The 18,926-nt window shown below is 38.9% G+C and overlaps 1 protein-coding gene across 5 annotated transcripts in view; it reads right to left on the bottom strand.

The window, feature by feature from the left end:
- Positions 1–18,926, bottom strand: part of RUNX1T1 (RUNX1 translocation partner 1) — a 111,940-nt gene that overhangs the window by 80,354 nt on the left and 12,660 nt on the right. For 3 of the 5 annotated variants that reach the window (XM_027659128.1, XM_027659129.1, XM_027659130.1), the window contains one exon: positions 11,924–12,096. The exons of the other annotated variants lie outside the window; for them this stretch is intronic. In XM_027659128.1, coding sequence (XP_027514929.1) covers positions 11,924–12,011 — 88 coding nt within the window. In that variant the 5' untranslated portion in view covers positions 12,012–12,096. The remainder of the gene's footprint in view (positions 1–11,923; positions 12,097–18,926) is intronic. 5 annotated transcript variants of the gene reach the window in all.

An 18,926-nucleotide genomic window follows, 5' to 3' on the forward strand; every position in this document is an offset into this window, starting at 1 on the left:
GAAAGGGATACAAAGAGAGTGGAAAACCAGAAGATCATCTTTAGCCAGTTTCTTTATGGTGCACATTATGCTACGCCATCCTAGGTGGGCATCAGCTCCCTCTTTGACAATCACTCAAAATGCTTTACAAAATAATTTTAAATCACCCTCTGCAAGTTCTTATTTTGAACATGGGTAAAGAAGGTAAACCAGTCTCCATGTTGATATGTTTGAAGGAGGGGAAAAAAGATTTTTATGCAGTGGATGATACAAGATGATATCAGATCCAAGACACAGATCTGATGGAAAAGAGAAATTCCAAACGACCACCATTAAAAAGTACAGAGGTTGCCTTTTGTGCAAACCCAGCTTAATAACAGGGACTGGAAGTCCACTGAAACGCATCTGTAGTTAATGAAAGCTCTCTATTAACAGTGAAGGAAGAATTTAACTCAAAGCTTTTCTGTAGGACTTCTCAACTTACCGCTCTACTTATAGCAGACTGTTGTGATACATTGTGACTTCACACAGTGGGTATTAAGTGAGTTAATTCAAAGGAGCTGAAACCTCATTGATCCTAATTGAAAGCAATACACCCAACCAAATAGTTTTCTACCCCATCTGCTCTGGCCTGCCACCAGCTATTCAATACAAGAGAATTAATAGTTTCAGATATTCTAACAGACCCAATAAAAGCACTCATTTAAGCAGGACTGCATTAACAAAGTGAAAAACCAAGGGCAAAATGGGTTCAAATGGAGCATTTTACTCCTAGTTGGCTTTAACAAAGCTGAATAATGCTTATTCTGACTTTTTATGTGCAAGACTTGATAAACTGAATGAGAAGGCACTCAATGATCAGTCAACGAGCATTGATGAATGGTCATTAGGACCCCCCCAATCTCAGGGAAGGCCATTCCACAAAGTGGCACACCAGCTTGAAAGGGCGGACTCACTAATGTCCAGATTTCCCCCGCTTGCTTGTTCCACTTTCACTTTCAGACCACTGGCCACCAAATGAGGCTGACATATTGGAAAATAATCTTTTATGGGCGAGTGATAAATAAAAATGGAGGCATTAGCTGGGCTTTCAAATTCAAATCTACTAGTTTTGTCAGCCCCAAAACGTTTTGATTTTCCACCCAGCTGGAAGCTATTAGTGTTTTCTTAAGGCATCCCACTGACAGGGCAAACCCACCTAATGTGTGAGCTGTAGAGCTCATGTGAGGGACAGGGGATGACAACTTCTGGATGCTTTTTGAACATTATTCAGTTGACTGTCCAACCAAAGTACAGTAAAGGCAACACCTTCAGGAGAAGCTCACTAATTTCTTGCTGCCCAAGTATCTCCTAATGCCTGGTGCAATGGCAGCCCACCTAGGCCTGTAATGGGTACCCTTAGTGCTACTTTTTCTATGACATTGTACACCTAGCCTTCCTTGGTTTTACTGCACTACCACAAAAGGCTCAAGCTATCCAAGAAAGGCACTTTTTTACAACCTTCTAATTCTTTGCTTGGAAATAGAATTTATATATTCCAATAAGATATGTGCTTATCTGTTAACAGCAGCTCTGAATGCATGCAACACAAAACATTTGCCAGATAACACTAAACATTTCCCTAAGCATTTCCTTATTGGCAAGGCTTTCTGGACTTCCGAAAAAAGACAAATGGGACATTTAAAACATACACTGCTCTGGGAAACACAGACTAATTGAGATTACCTACACAAATCAAATACTCAGCAGCTGAAACCTATAGTCACCAAGGTGGGAAGAAAATATTCTTGGTTGTCTAAGACAAACTGTTCATCCGGTTACACTGAGTACTGGATTAAATTCATTGGAGATGAGGAAGCATTCATGTCTTTTCAGTTAAGAAAACTTATACGTCATATCCATATTTCAGTAACCTTAACAGTGGATTAGACTCAACAACCTAGAATGCATACTACTTTTTGATCAAAAAAGAACCAAAGACATTAATTCTTGTTGAGTACTGTCAGAAATTCCAGTGACATTTCAGGTTTTAAAATGATGAAAATATACATAAAGACCTATCGTGGAAGAATAGTTCCACAACATTTAATTGACTTAGAATGGGAGGGACAACATAGGCTTCAGGTCTTAAAGAATGCATGCTCTTTTGCTCTATATATACATTTTAGTAAGAACACTCACATGGACAAACTCACATAATAAGTACCCATTTTAGTGTCTACTTCTTTCACTTGATCTGGCCTGAACAATTTTTGCCTCGTATTTTTATTAAATACTATATTTTCTATAATATGGGTAAAGTAAATCAGAATTGACTGTTAATTTCTATCATCGTTTGACTTCAAAGGAAATTACCACACCATCTGTGCATAGACATCACTCAAGCACTTTAGAAAATTTGATATTGATTAGATATTATTTCTGAAAGGACACAAGAAAATACTGAAGATGCTGTCTCACCAACAGAGAAAGAACACAGTCAGTGTGACCTAGAGAAGCCTGGATGAGAATATCTGTTCCTGCTTAAATAGGGTCATATTTTAAGATACAAAAAGAAGAAGGGGGGAAGGGGGAGGGGTAAGAAGGGAAGAAGAAAAAAAGGGTTTCAAGCTATCAGATGCTTTTTTGACTTGAAGCTCAGAGTGTTTGCTCGTTTAACATGGGTAGGGAAACTCCTCCTGCTGTAGTATATTAACCCTACTTTTGACCTCTAATCGATGTCTTTTCAATGTATAGGATCTTCATAATAAAGATAACATGAGAGCATATGTGTGTGAAAGCGTATCTACCACTAACCATAAATTCGAGCCTTGCATTTTTCTTTGTAACATGTCAATATTTGTGACACTAACTAAACATATTTTATTCATTTGACAAGAACTGTTACATTATATTGAAAACTTTTGTTTCAATGTCACCACCTCCCCGTTTTGACTGATGGCGAGTTAGTTTTGTTAAAACGCACAGGGTGATAGCGTATGCTCCAGTGAACTTTCCCTCCTCTCAGCACCAGAGACAAAAACCTGCAGCTCTGCTCTGTGCTGGCAGCCATCTGGCCAGCTTTCTCTCAATGCCTGCCCCACACCACACTGCAGGCAAAATTTCAGGGCTCCAGAGCTCTGTGGAGCTATTCATGACATACCAATTTCACATTTTCTGCTTGTACGCTTGCAACAATAAATGCTAATGAGGACTATGAATGACATTTTTAAAGACAATAAAAAGGTCTCCAAATCCCTTGCATATGGAGACACTATTTTCTAAACTTCACCTTCTGTTAGGGAGCCATTACACTCTAAAGGAAAAAAATAACCTAAGGAGAACAATGAGATGATCAAAGCATAACCAAGTCCTTAAGAATTCCAAAGAAAACAATGTTTGCAAAGCTAGCTTAATGACAGACAGATTTTATACTGATGTACAGCACTAACACTTAAGCATAGTAACTCCTTTTTTGATAACACCACTTCTCATCAGGGGGCTCAAAAACTGGGGGGGAAGAGAGGGAAGCCACAGCAAATTGTCGCTTTCACTGACCACATATAGTCCCCACAAGCCACAGACTTGGACTTAGCAATTACTAATCTCTAGATGAGTCCAAGAATACTCTAAATGAGCCCAAGAATAACCTGTTATTACTAATGGATTCGGAATGCTGCGCTCTCGTAGAGATCATTGTACTGAACAAGTGTGGCCAAGACAAATATCAAATTATATTTTATTTCCCCAAATCTGCCTGCAGTGCTATTGCTACTCAAAAAAAAAAAAAAAGTTGCCTTGACTCTGGGTAATATCTTTTATATTTAATTACAGACAGCTTTTCCTTATTAGGAAGATTAAAAACACTTTCAGGAAAATCCACCAGGTGGAGCAAATACACAGCAATACAAAACATTTATTTATGCTTGTACTGCCATTTTCAACGGGGGAAAATGGTTTATATGCAAATATTCTTACCTCTTGACCTCCTTTCTTCACCCTTTTGTCATGCATTGATCAATTTGTACTTTTTTACTACATTTATAATGGTACGAAAGCTTCATTCAAAGGGGCCTTAGTACAAAGCTATTGTTCCTGATGAGCTCAATATTAATTTGCAAACCACAATAGTCATCAGATATACAAGGGAAATTAAAGAATAGTATTATTCAACACACACACACATATACATATTCAACAATATAAGGATAAAGTTGTGCTTGTAAAACAAATTGACAAGTACTGAGAAAACAAAGCTTAGTCTTAAATCAGGTAGCAAATCTTTGCACTGGCCTCCACTGTAATGGACTGGAAAGCTGGCTGTTCTGCACGTCTGGTTATGTGTTTATACACACAGTAGTGCTGGTAACATCACAGCAGTACCCTTGTACAGTATGTTGGTGTTTACTATTAATGCCTTTATTTGAGTATGACATCCATCAACTACTGAGTAATTTCAAGAGGGCAAGTGAATGAGGGCTATAAATAAATATTGCAGCATATCTAGGACAGCTAAGCATTATTTCCGCATTTAAATTATTTGCTTTCCAGAGCCAGGTGAGAAAGCCACCTCATAATCAAATATTTTTACTTTCCCTGATGCCTGAGGGGGTCCTAGTGGTACAGAGGCGGGGGGCACATTTTTACATGAAGAGAACTAAGTCCTAACAGAACAGTGATTCTTTATGGATAAGTCTTCTCACAGTTATAATAGAACAATCCACTGGCAGACCCTGTAATTGCTAAAATGGCAAAGCAATACTACCAAGTGAACTGCTCTAATGCAGTTCAGCATCTGGAAACAGAGCCGAATCAGTACACAGACTCATTCAACCCTCGATGATGGAAAAGCATTATCGCTGTAAGTGACAAAGAGAAGGTTTTCTTTCTATTGTTTTCTTAGGTTACACCTTCCATCACCTTCTTCTCTCTTCCATTCAGTCCCCTCTGTTTTCTCTCTACCATCACATCTGCTCCTAAATTCATAAGACCATCTCCTCACTCTGCTGCACATCTCCCTTCTCCAATTCACTACATGACACATGCTCTGTTCCAACTGCCTTGGACACTCATCCTCTCCCACCTCTGCTAACCCTGAAAGCTAGAAGTAGTTCCGGGATTTGAAACTGGGAGCACTATCATAAAATATTATCCACAATTAACGCATAAACGAAATTGCAACAACCAGCACTCTACCACTGAGGGACAAACACTGTGCCTGTTAGGTTTCCTTTACAAAACTAAGCCAGAATGGGATCCACTTAATGTGCAATCAGAGGAGCACACCACACTTCCTGGAAGCACAATGTGTTGACCTAATCTTTGTGCTTCTAATCTGACTGCTTCTAATCCATAAGAGCTAAGGAAAATTAACATACTAAATCTTTGTTTCTTTAGGAACTGAGAGGAGCCTTGAGGAACACAGGCCTTTAAATGTATTTTCTTTTTACCTTGTTGTGTTGTACTACACATGGTGCTTCATTGTAGCCATTCAGGAGAGAAGCAGGAGAAGAATGAAGAGGTGATTATGAAGTATAATTTCATACCAAGAGCAAATTACACCACTTCATACTAGGAGAACATCTGCAAAGAGCAGCAGTAAGTGTTTGGGCACAATGCAAGGTGTCAGTTTTAATAAAGCCCAAACCAGCTTGGGAACCATTATCCGCAAAAACTTTCCTTAAGCAAGATTGTCACAGCAGAGACTTGCAGCGATGGCCAAGATAAATATTTTTCAAGCAAGTGCTGACTTAAAACCATTATCTCTGAGGCATTTTTGAGTGGCAACCATGGTTTAAGGGCTATAATTTTCTGCCATTTTGAAAGAGGCACTAGACACCCAATGGGTAGGAGGAAAGACAATGTTGATGGTTGTCATTACCACATGACCAAGAAAAACTTTCATTTAATGTGCTGCTGGTTGAGGTGGGCAATGGTTGGCTACAGGTCATGGACAGTTCAAGTACATCTGGTTAAGCATTTATACACACAGTAGTGCTGGTGACATCACAACAGTACCATTGTACAGTATATTGGTATTTACTATTAATGCCTTTATCTTAGTAAGACATCTGTCAACTACTGAGTAAGTGCAAGAGGGCAAGTGAATTTCATCCTATAGAAACACACAATACTTATTTAAATTACAGCTTCTTTACAGTATGACAGGATAAAGACATTTAAAACTACATGTCTAAGTAATCCACTTACTTAAAGGCACCTTTACACCAGAGTAGCCTAAGAAGTTCGTAATAAAGAAAGGGGTCTGATTCTAAAGGTGAAGGATTATGTACATATTTAAGAGTTCATCAGATCACGATTATTAATCTGATAACACTGTAACAGCTCTTTTGTTGCACCATCCCCTGCAAATCCTTCTCAGATAGAGGATTAGTGGCACAATAGATGGCAATGACTCTTTTGGTTCCACTGCTCCATTGCTGGCTCCCAACTGCTTATGTGCACTGAAAGCTCTCAATGAAGGGTTTCCACAACCCTCGCCTGGCAATATCTTTATGCAAGAAGAAAAGTATGCCCTTATATCTGTATTGCAAATTCCTAATGAAATAGCAGGGAAAATCTAAGTTACTGCACGAAAGATTTCAATCTCACCTACAAAGTACCCCAAATCCCTAGCATATGAATATGTTATCCAAGACTGCTGCCATAACTGTACAGACTGGACCAAAAGCTTTCAGCATGAAACAAAATGAAACCTTCGTTAATTTTCAACTCTCCTTCTCTACTCCTATAACCACAAATATCGTTATTGGAACAGCTTCTGCCCACAACAATAAAAGGTAATACTCACATGCTACACTCATTTTTGCTGGAAAGTCTTATTAATTATGTTTTCTGTCTCTACTACTTGTAACTGGTGATCTTAAGTTCTGACAGTACAATGATTAACACCACTATGCTATAAACTCTAGTATTAAAATTGTACAAATAACAGTAATATTCTTCATTTATCATTCTTCACAAACACACACACATACACACACAAAAAAACCCAAAGAAACCTCCAAACACCTATTCAAGGCCTTTGCCTAAATAAACATTCAGTATCTTCCAGCTGTAACCATGAGCTTTACATCCCAATGAACACTTTCAATCTACTGATGCAAACCTGAGTGATGCACAGAGCCCTGTCTGCACCTTCAGTCTGCTGAGTGACCTCAATAAACAGCAGCTACGACGAGCAAGCGCTATAACTGACCCTATCCCAACATTTAAAATTGAACATCAAACTGGACATCTAAGAAAACCACACAAAGTGAGAATGGAAGTGTTGATAGCTGACACTACTGTTTAATGGGCCATGCCAGAAACAAACACTGGCTTGGCTTGAATCCATGGGATGAAGAAAAATATTGTTGCCAAGCATGCTGAAAATGACAAATTTAATATGCCAAGTATGATGATAACTACAAAAAAATTACCATTTTCAAAAGTTTAATTGCTGCATAGCACTAACTACACCTCCATTTGCTCCTCAGAAGACTTGATCTCTGAAAAAAAAAAGAGGTCAAGCAAGGGGAGGAAGAATCAAGTAAAAGAAAAAAGGCACAAATTCAGAAGCAAAAGGGTTAACAAGTTTTGTTTTAGTCAGTATTATATCAATGCCAGAATTCCAAGGGAAAAACTAAAAAGAGCCAATTTTTTATTATTATTATTATTATTCTTTAAAAGAAAAAAGTCAAGCCTATCTGTCACAGGGTTGTCCGGGCTGGAAGAACCGGCAGGAACCTCAAATTCCTGACCAAACCCTCTTCCACACAATGCCTCCTGAATGGAAGGAACCGAGGCCCGGCAGAGATAGCCCGCTGTCAGGAACCAGCCCTGACGTTTGCGGACAGACGGGGCTGGCCTCGCAGGATGTCAGAGCAGCAAACTGCTGTTCGAGATACTGGGTTTTCACACACTCCCAGCCTGGATGTTTTGCTCTTCAGGTAATTAAACAAGGAAACAGGGCTGATGTGTACGAGTCTGACCCCTGTGCCGCGGCTCCGCGGTTCTGCACATCAACTTCCGCAGCAACCACCCCGAGCATCAGCAGAGTCTTCTATTGCTCTGCTTCTCCTGACACCAGGCTCTAAAACAAATCCTCCTGGAAATACCTGCAGCTATTCCTTTCCCCACCTCCACTCCCCCCATTTAAGAAGGGCTAAATTATTTGCTCTGTTCTGCACACTTTGCTGCTTTTTCACAAAAAGAAGGAAAAAATTAAAGAAATGGGTACTTTTGGGTAGTTGTTCTTCAGCCAGCCATTCAAAATATTATATTTATCAGGGGGAGGGCATGAACAGACAGAAAAATGAGGCAAGGGATTCCCAAATTAATGTTTAGTTTAAGGTCATTACCCAAAATGAAAAAGATTCTGAAAAGTCTTGCCAATTCATCCAACCAACTGCCAGACATTTGCTTATTTAGAAATAAAGTTATTCTGATTTAAGCATTATTGAAGAGTCTTTGTCTTACAAGAGGACATAAATCATAGAATCAGGCATTAGAAAAATAGACCAGTGTGTTCTCTTTTTTTCCCAAATTTAAAAAATGGGAAAAGGCAGGTGTTACCACCTATACTTGGTGAAAACCCTACACAGGGCTGCTCTGTGACTGACCTAGTTTCTATGCTCTTTAGAGGCTATTTAAACAAAAATGATTTTTAAAAAAGGCAACACATTGCTACTTCTTTCTGAAAAATCCACAGAATAGAATATTGGCTGAAAAGAGAAGAGCCCAGAAGAAAGAGGAGTACAAAAGCATGCCTGCTTGTCTGTGTTCAACACAAAGAACATTAAATGAAAACAACTGGCACGCTGCCAAATTCCTATACAGGCAAAGAGATTCAAATAAATTGATTTCACGCATCACACTGACCTGGGATCAGTGAGCAGTGGTACAATACACTTGCTGCTCCATGTGGGGCAAAGCCCATTAACGTTATCAGAGCCACAATACACTAGGGGGAAAGGAGGAGGGAGAGGGAGGGGGGGGCACAGAGAAGGAACCCAAACTCTGCAAACTTAGGAGAAAAAATAATTTTGGAAAAGGAACTTGAGCTGGAGTGCTTGGTTTCAGTTTACTAATATCACTGCGAGAGCTCGTCCTCTGCTCACCTCAAAGGCTTCAAAGATCGTACTTTCAAATGAAAATAAATATTAGTGTCACACACACACACTCCCTCTACATTCTACTTTTAACACAGTTGTTCTCAAACTCAGTTATTCTCTGTAAATTTCCTCCCTTCCCCATCCGCTAGCATTTTATATAGATTATGGGTTATTTTCTTTGTACTTCAAAAGCTGGATTCTTGCCCAGGACACTCTTACTGGCTCAGAAAGTAAGCTCACTCAGAAATCGCCCACTGCTCTTAACTTGCCCAAATCAACCTGACCTACAGAGAAAAATGCCTTATTTGCAAGGTAGCAGTGAGTAGGGCAATGGTTCCCTTTGCAGAGCTACCCATGCACACTTTCTCACACCAGAGAAGTCTCTCCAAACCAGCTATTTCAAACTTCACTTTCTGACGAGGTGTGAAGTAACCCATGTGTGCCATGGAGTCTCTCCTTGTCATCCAGGCTTTGGTTTTTATTAAGCTCTCTCACACTCCAATCAAGAGCAATGCCAGCAAACCACAGGTGTGCACCACATGAACAGATGAAAATCTGATTGTAAGGACAATTCGCTGCCTATAATACACTTGTCCTCTTTTGCATCTGTGGTATGTTAGAAGGGGGGGTTATTATTTCCATTGTACTCTTTAAGATACATTGGTAAGCAAGCAATTGTTTTGAAGATAAAAAAGGAAACCAAGAAAAGATGACTTCGAAACAGCAAAACAAAGATGAGGATGCTTGAAAGGGGTCACATCAGCAGAGGTAGTCAGTGCTACGAGAGGCTGTTTTTTCAAGGAGGCAATAGATTCAAAACACCTTTTACTTTGCCTTTTATTCCATTTCGGTATGAAATGGCAAGTCAAATCTTGGTCACAGCAAGATCCATATTAAGTTAAGCTCTAATAGTGTTGGCTTCATCTCAAATCACTCATTCATATTAAAAAAACCAAACACTCATTGAAAATGTGGAGCTTCTTGGGCCACTTAAGACTAAAATTTTTGAGCATGTGAAAAACAAATACATCCAGACGTAGGTCCCTTACCCAGTCACCTCAATTCAAGTAAATGGGAATGCCCGAAGATCTAACAACACTTCACCACTGATCACTCTCTAAGAGCTACAAAGCAGTTTCAGATTCTTCATTATCACGGTGAAAACTATACAGTATCATTAACTCTGTAAGATGTGCTTATTTAGGTATAAGAGAGGATGTGTTTATTTAGGTATAAGGCTACACTGATAGAACTGCACAGGAAAGGGAATCAATTAGTACACAGCAACTTCACAATGGCAGAGATGTGCCTGTACCCACATGATACAGGCACAATGGTGAATAAGAAAGGTAAGGTGCTGTTCCCTCCATTTATGAATACTTCAGCAGTACCATCAGATCATTTGGCTTTATAAAGATGAATTTTAGGCATATTAATTCCCTTTCTATAAAAATGAATGATATTAGAAAACAAGCCCTTCTCCCAAATTTCCACTATCCTGCACGTGCTCTGACAGCAATAAACCACAATAAGCTTCCCATTAGTATGCCAGCACTGCATGCTTCAGGCATGATATCTTTATTTTTATATTTATTTATTTTTAAAATCCTTTATAAAGACCCATATGGCAAAAGAAACCAACCAACAACCACCTGTACAGGGTACACTTGCACTTTGAAAAACAGACTGTAGACAGTAAAAAGGAGAATTAGTCAGAAGCTACACACTGCTAAATTAGCAAAATAAAAATGCATTCTCTTCCAATGCTGCCTGAGTACAGGAAGGTCCCAGAGAAGCACTTACTTGTTTTAAACTGAGCTAGGAACTCGAATTAGAATGTAAATTCATTTTTAATAGGATTTAATTTTTTAAAAGTATGTTCACACTGGTGCACAAAACCTCAGGCCCAGCCCCTTGCCACAAGGTGATGTGCAGAGGCTCCCACTGGCACTCTCAGCTGTTCTCCACCTCTCCACACTCCACAGGCAGAGCAGCATGGGCCACGGTGTCTCAGGTGGGAAAGTGATATCATCAAGGGCTTAGCTACCTTTAAAACTGACCAGAGCATAGCCTAGAGTATTCAGATACTGTTCACCTTATTTTGGTATCATACTCTATCAAAGTTATGTCAGGTGATATGGTCCAATACTGAGAAAGAAAGTTATCCAAGTGTGTTGGAAAGCACTTAAAATCAGTTTAGCAGTTTCTTGCCATCCAGACACATCATTTTAGGAGAAAAAATGTAGTTACAGTAAAGACAGGAATGACAGTCATGCGTTATCTAGAAATTTTGTCCTGCAATAGCAGATTTACTTTTCCAGTAAAAATCTTTACATACAAGAAGCAGAAACATCCATTCTCAATATCATCTCAATCAAATTTATCACAGATTCCCAATGCAATGAGTTTACCAGAGGCCTCCACCAAATTACAAACAAGCGTTATGCCAGTGTGATTACAACTGCCCCTTAACCTGGTTGCAAATACTGTTCCACCTCACAGTTCAGGAAACTGAACTTCATTATTTCCACAACCCAGCCAATAATATTTACATATAAAGAGTAACTATGTCATCAAAAACACAAAAAGAACCCCACAGTTAAAAATTTCACATATACGTATGTAAGATTTTAGAAAAGTCATCACTGGTAGGATATTATTGGCTTGCTGTACTCTTTCTCAGCGATATTAAAACAAAGACAGCACCTTCATTGATTTAGGCAGAATCTTTGGAGGCTAAAAGGAAAGATTTCTTTTTTAATTACAGTTTACAAGGCAAGGTACAATCATTAAAAATAACTTCTAAAAGGTATGCACATAATAAAATCAAATATTTTTCTGTTCCTTACCTTGACAAAATTCAAAGTTCTCTTTTTTCCGGCAGTCACCTATCACTAAACTCAGTGCTCTCCAAGTGTTTCTTTTGACAGATATCATTCTCCACCAATCGCTCTGCTAATTTCCTCTTTCCTTTTCTGACTGGGACAGATACTATGTTCACCAGCCCAGAGATCAATCTTTTCTATTGACAACAACAAATGAAAAAAAAAAAAAAAGCATATATCACAGCCAGTTTGAAACACCACACCCCTTCATTTGCATTATAATAGTAGTCTTTTAAATAAAAAGGGAAGACAGAAACGTTATCATTCTAAACCAATTAACCACATTTTTGTAGCTAATATAAGGCAGCACTTTAAAACTGCATCAATTCTTCGACAAAGGCTGTTTCACAATTTGCTCTGTTAAAAAAGTTGACATACAGAAGGCAACAAACTAAGGGCAGCCTATATTATACCTAGTAGTCAATTTATAAAAATGCTTGGTTTTGAATACATTTACATAATATAAAATATTATATACTTTACCTGGTTCAACAGAAGCTCTAGAGAATCATTTATTAAATGAACACGGTTACTAAAAAGAGAGACCTCCTAATTTAGACATTGCTATACTGATTTGTACTTGTAAGTCATAACAGCAAACACATTTCAACAAAGAAAGGTAGATCAAAAACCTATTGATATATCTACAAATCATCCTACTACTTTTGAAAAGACAATTTCCCTCCCACTCCAACACCTACAGAAACTGTTTATTTGGGCTACACAAATAGTCTGTCATTTGTGACAGAGTCTGTATTACAGTGTTGTCAGTTTTTCCAAGACATTAATATGCTTTTCATAATTATGTCAAGACAGAAAGATTTTCAGAGCCAGGCACACACAGTTACGTACATGCTTCAGTCTGCAACCACTACTCAGGTATTTCGGGACATAAAGTTAGGCATGCATAAGGAGCTGCCACAGCTGCATGCATGAAACCCAGCTCAGCCCTCTCCTGGACTAGATCCTTCTGCAAAAAAATGAATCGCCCAAGGGCATTTGCAAAAGATCACTTGTGTTTGTGCTGGAAATTGCAATCTATCCCACAAACAAGCACCCTTCCCAACTCAAAACAAACCTTCCCAAGTTAAGGTTTCAGAACAAAGAAGTTCACCAAAGTCCTTTCTTTCCGGTGGCCCACAGCCCTGATAGAAGCTAAAATTCCACTGATTTTAGTGAAAACAAGTGGTAAGAACTGCAAGACTCTACCCAGAATTTGGCAACTGCGGAGCTTTCAATGTGACACAACTGCCTCTGGTATTTGTAAAATAATCTGCAAAATATGGTTAGGACTCCTCAACTTGTGTACAATAACTACTTCTCTAAAATGATTTTTATTTAGTATAAAGTTCTCGACTTGTCATAATGTTCTTACACAGGCAATAAATTTACCTTTCAGTTGTGCCTTACCATGACCTGTGTACTTTTCAATTGCCCAGACTTTTGCATAACACTTTACATTTCCATAAATGCATACAACATTCTCTGAATTGTTGTTATTGTTTCATCTGATTTTTATGGCAATAAACTCATGCCCCTACTGAAACTGAAAAATCCTTCACTGACCAAGTGGCCCTAATAATGTCACTGAAATCATTTAAACATTAAGTTTTCTACCGAGTGACGATAGCACAATCTGGTTGAAATACGGTCTTACAGTGGAACATTAAATTAACATCATATTTTGGATTCAGAATTACACACAGCAGCCATCTCTAAAGATGTATTCATGTTTTGCTAACCTTTACTAATTTGGCCACTAGAAACAATTATGATCAAATATGTTAAATTATGTAACATACAACAATTCAATGTTTGTGTCTGCTGAATAGCATACTCCTTTTTCATGGTTGGTGAAAGACTTAAAATCTCTTATTGTAAAAAAATTCTGACTTCAAAAAAAAACTACCCATCTGTCATCCACTTTACAATGAAGACATCACTTCAACTTACTACTCTTTCTTTGTTTCAGACCCATGTTCATTTTTTTATATGCCACGTTTTCAGAAGTGATGGATGCATTCTGCTATACCCATTCTACACTAATCTCCTTTCTTAAATATATTTTTGCTTCCTGAATAGTAAACTGCTGCTGTTGTTCAAATGTACACACAAAATTGTCCAATGTCTGAACTTCACTGAAAGCAGAATGCCTCAAACAATTTGTAGTCTTACAAGAGTGTTTTAAAAAAGGATCAACATGTTGTATTACCATGGAAATTTTGAAAAACATACTTTCCCAAACAAATATTACTTTTTCTCAATGGTATGAAGTAATGAAAACCACATGTGTAAATCTGCGATCCGTGCAGTAGTTCAAGCTGCAGCTAATAGAAAATACAGAGAGTGAACTCTGCCATATAAAGGATTCTTGTTACAGAAATATAATGTGAAAACCAGATGCAGACAGAAAACCTTAATCACAGATGGGAATGTAATCACTGGCATACAGAATACTTTTTTGATCAATCTCAACCATATGAGAAATGTATTTATTTTCTAAGGAATGCAATAACTCTAGAGAGTCTTCTATTTGAATTCAGTTAACCTCATATTCACAGTGCTTTTATCTTATATGTGGAGAGGAGGGGGATAAAACCCAAGCCAAGATTTTTAGAAGATCCATTGGCTCTGGCAAATCATTCTTGTATCAGCTTATCTTTCAAGGAATTAATAGGATGTAAAGACTACAAATATGAGGATCAGCCTCAAAAGAAATCATTCATTATTGTACTTCCTAGTTACCGCCAGAAATCCCTTCATCACCTAGGCATTTCTCCACTTAAATTTTTCCTTTAATATGTGGTTCTTCAGAAATACAATGCTAAGAGCAGCACACTGTCGCACTCAAGTTCTGCGACTTGGAACCTGAGTCCTACAACAAAGAATCTCCCTTTATAAAAGCTGAAGAGTCATCAGTTCAAAACAAAGTTTACTCGGGGCTTCCTCCTAACTGCTAGAAGTCCCTTCAAATGTCCTCCACCCACACAGCTCCTGGGGGTCAGCAGGAAACTCAGCAGACTGCCTTCTACCAACTATCCAGACCAAGGCAGGACCAAGATAACAATTTTCATTGCTGATGACATTTATGCTCTACTTTTTAGAAATGGAAGCACCACAGGAGTAGTAAATGCATTACATAAAACACGGACTATTACATCAAATTGCAGTATACTAAAAAACAAAACAAAACAAAACCCAACCAAAACCAAAAAAAAAACCCAACTTGTGCTAGAAAATAAAACTTAAGAAGGAAGAGGCATTCAGAGATGACAAGCCTCCAGGCTCTTGGTACCAGCAGCAGCAGTTTACTTCCTGGCAGTCCCTGATCCCTGCTGCACCCACCTCCTGGAGACACCCGCTCTACCCAAGAATAAACAGCACTGCCCGATTGTCACAGTTCACAACCAAGCTTATTAAGGTAACCTAAAGTTGGTATTAATTTATTTTAATAGTACTAAATAACATAAACCACAATGACTTGGTAGCTGTTACACCAGCAGGGACAGGGAGCTACAAAGGCCTTTGACAGGCACAGGGTAGGCAGATTCTTCCTCTCCCTTACTCTCTTAGAGCCTCCAAGTCCCATTACCATCATCTCATTTTAAATATCTGCATTTAAGAGAACACAGTCACTTCAGTACCCTACCACAAGATTCCCGGCAATGGCTCATCACAGGTGTTCATCAGACTAATTCTGCTGAAGTTCCTGTAAAGGTGCTTCCTTAATTGAATGCCTGTAATGCTAGGTGAAATTTGAAGTTCATTACTTGTTTTTTCCCTCACATGTTAACAACTACCAAACCATTTAATGAAAATACTTTGATTCCACCACTGACACAAAAGTTTTTTTAAGCATCTTGTCTCTTCTGCCATTTAACTTTAAATTTTTGAGACTGTAGCACTGATAGAAATCAACATGTAACACTAAAGTAATATGGGCTACATATGCTTATTTCTAAACAAGCATGCCTAAATTAATAATAAACTTTGGACAGATATATATTTTCATTTGCATGTTTTTCATATAGCATCATCATCATGTGTGTAGAGTGCTAAAAATGGAGTGAAATCTTCCAGCTGTAATACAGTTCCACGTGACAAAACAGAGAGGGATTCTGAAAACTCCTGCTCCGTGTCATGTGCGAGTGTGTATGACTGTGTCTTTTTTTTTTCTCTTCTCTCATCTAATTTCATCTGTGAGAGACTGTCCCTAGAGGACAAGAGAAGAGAGACCCAATTAGATCGAGCGGTTGGTTTCTCCAAAATGAAGGCATCTGTTCCATGCCAACGACTTCCACATGGAAGAAAAACAGAACTTTGAAGGCATCTGTGTTCGTGGTTGACAGTTGCAGATCTTAGGGTCTACTGTAATTTCCCAGCTGCAAACATGATTTGGTTGCTGCTGTTGTCAGCTGATCTCCTTGCACTGAAAAGGGAGCTTAAATAGCAAATAGCTGGATAAAAATTAGATATTCTTCCACAATACTGACAACTTTTCCCTTCTGAAGGAGGCATTTTTCCTGGTTTGATGGAAGTAAATTTCGAAGTAGTTTTTAAACTAACATTTTACAAAATATTCTGCTTTTAAATGCTACTCTTTAAATAATGCACCAGTCCAAGCACAGCGTATTCACTATTTGTTACTACCTCAGGCTGGTATTTTGCAAGAGTGATTCAGAAACCAGTATGATTCACCAGCCACATAATCCTGCAGCACACCTTCTTTAGGCAAGTAGTCTCAGTAAAACCAAGAGTACACCTGAGCTCAGTTTTCACCCCAAATGCATATGTCACATAAATAACTAGTATGATATTTATCACTCAACTCACATCACTTCCAACATGAGTGGGTACTTTCCAAAAGACACTTCAAAGAAACATTACTGGTAGTTCAAAACCTGGCTTACCACATTGGGTGTGACACTTGCAGTGAGATACACAGCAACGCTGTGCACCTTCACTGCTAAGAAAATCAAAAAAATCAAGCAAGCTGTTAACAAGCAGCTCATCCAAAGTAGCAAGACCCTAATTGATTTTCAAAAGCACGGCACTGAGTGCCATTTAGGGATCCCGCACTACTCCTGTTGCAGTTGGAACAAAGACAATTAAAACTGGCCTACGCAGAAAATGCACTTACATTCCTTACCCACGACTCACCAGACAAAAGTGGACTACAGATTCCAGAAATATTTCACGCACCTCTGAGTTTTAGTAGTGTTCTTACCTAGGATTTCTATCAATAGCTTTAAAGAAGGAAGACACTGTATGATAGGGAAATTTTTTTTTTTTTAATACAATTTTTTGTTATTCTGCCGGATTCCAGCTGCAACACGAGACACACTCTGCAGGAACAGGCATTCAGCCCTCCCAGCCAGGTAGCCACACAGCTTAGGAAGGACGGTAAGGATTCCCAGGCAGTTTCCCTTGCCTGGCACATACCTCAAATCATTATGAATGCCTGAAGTAGTGAACCTGGGGAGACACAGCAGACCTGACACTTCCTGACCACTTCTAAATTACCTCCAGGAAGGACAAGAGTTGGGAGTGAGGACAATTAACACAGCCACCTGCTTCCTGTGACCTCCTAGGGGGCAGACACAGCCACTGATGATTTGCTCTGGCAATGTCACTGAGGTCCTGCCCATCCTTCTCTTCCCAGAGAAGTTATGGGATAATAAAAACAATAGTGGCCAACAATAGCTCTGTAAGAGATGGTCAAATTTAGGCCTGGACTTAAAAAAAAAACCCAAAGAAATTTAACATCAAAACCTGCTCATGTGAAGAGGATGGGACAAAAAAATCTCAGAATGTGGAAGGAAAATTCTACATTGATTCCCTCCTTAAAACTACTGTAGCTGTGCACTTCTCCAGAAAAATCTGGAGCAGGCAGTTGGCTTAAACACAGTTTAAAACAGCTCTTGGGATACACAAGCTGAGAAGAATCCTGGCCCCATGGGCTCAACAGAAATCTCTTGAGAGTATTTTTAGGGAAGTAATAGGCTTTTTCTCTCCTCTATACGGAAGTCTCAACAGGTAAGTCTGTGATTTACAATTCAAAAAGAATGCCTTGCTTTACATTAAGACCTGAGCTAGCCCACTTTATTAGGGACATATCTGGATCTAAGTCTCAGAATCGATCCAACAAAGTATTGTCAAGATCACAGATGTGAGATGGGAGCACAGACAGCCTCACAGTCCAGACCCTCACACTGGCATTTAAAAAAACACTATTTTCAGTGAGAATTGGGCATGTGAATACCATGGAAATTCTCAGCTCCAGTATTTTAATTCCACGTTTATAAGCTCTGCTGATCCACGGAGTTGAATTAATTTATCATGGCGCACATAAACGCATAGAACGTTCAGAAACTATGCTAGGCTCTTCAGTTCAGTAGGATGGTTTCCCTGTTCACACCCACAGCATGCTTTAATACAGGTTGCAGCATGCCTTTCCAGCATTAAGTGGTTTGCCATCAAGCTTTAAAAATAATAAATAGTACAGTCATGAAACAGCTTTTGCTTAATGGTTCCTAGAACTCAGTGACTTCACTCACTAAAACACTTTCTACAACATTACCTTTAAATACTTTTAGCAATGTCACCATTAAAATAAAATAAAAAATCACCTTGGCACTACCATCCATTGATGGCAAACCTGCAGATGCCATTATCCCCACATTTGTTGGCAGCTTTCTCTGGCACCCTTATGCTTTAATGGCTCTGGCAACAAATCCCACCTGGATGTCACTGAAAACGCTTCTTTGGAGTGCTCTTCCCAAATATCGTTTGCAGCAGTATCATTCTGTCTCCTGTTTTGCACCCTAACCATCTCACTTTCTGGCAATAGCCTCACCCTCCCTCACTGACCAAAGCTGGCCTGGGAGAGTTCTCCTCCTGAACTTGTCTAATGCAGGTGTGATTCAATGTTACAATAAATATTCCAAGAGGATTTTGGGACAGTATC

Source organism: Corapipo altera, unplaced genomic scaffold, assembly GCF_003945725.1.
Source record: "Corapipo altera isolate COAL_440 unplaced genomic scaffold, ASM394572v1 52, whole genome shotgun sequence".
NCBI classification, from domain to species: Eukaryota; Metazoa; Chordata; class Aves; order Passeriformes; family Pipridae; genus Corapipo; species Corapipo altera.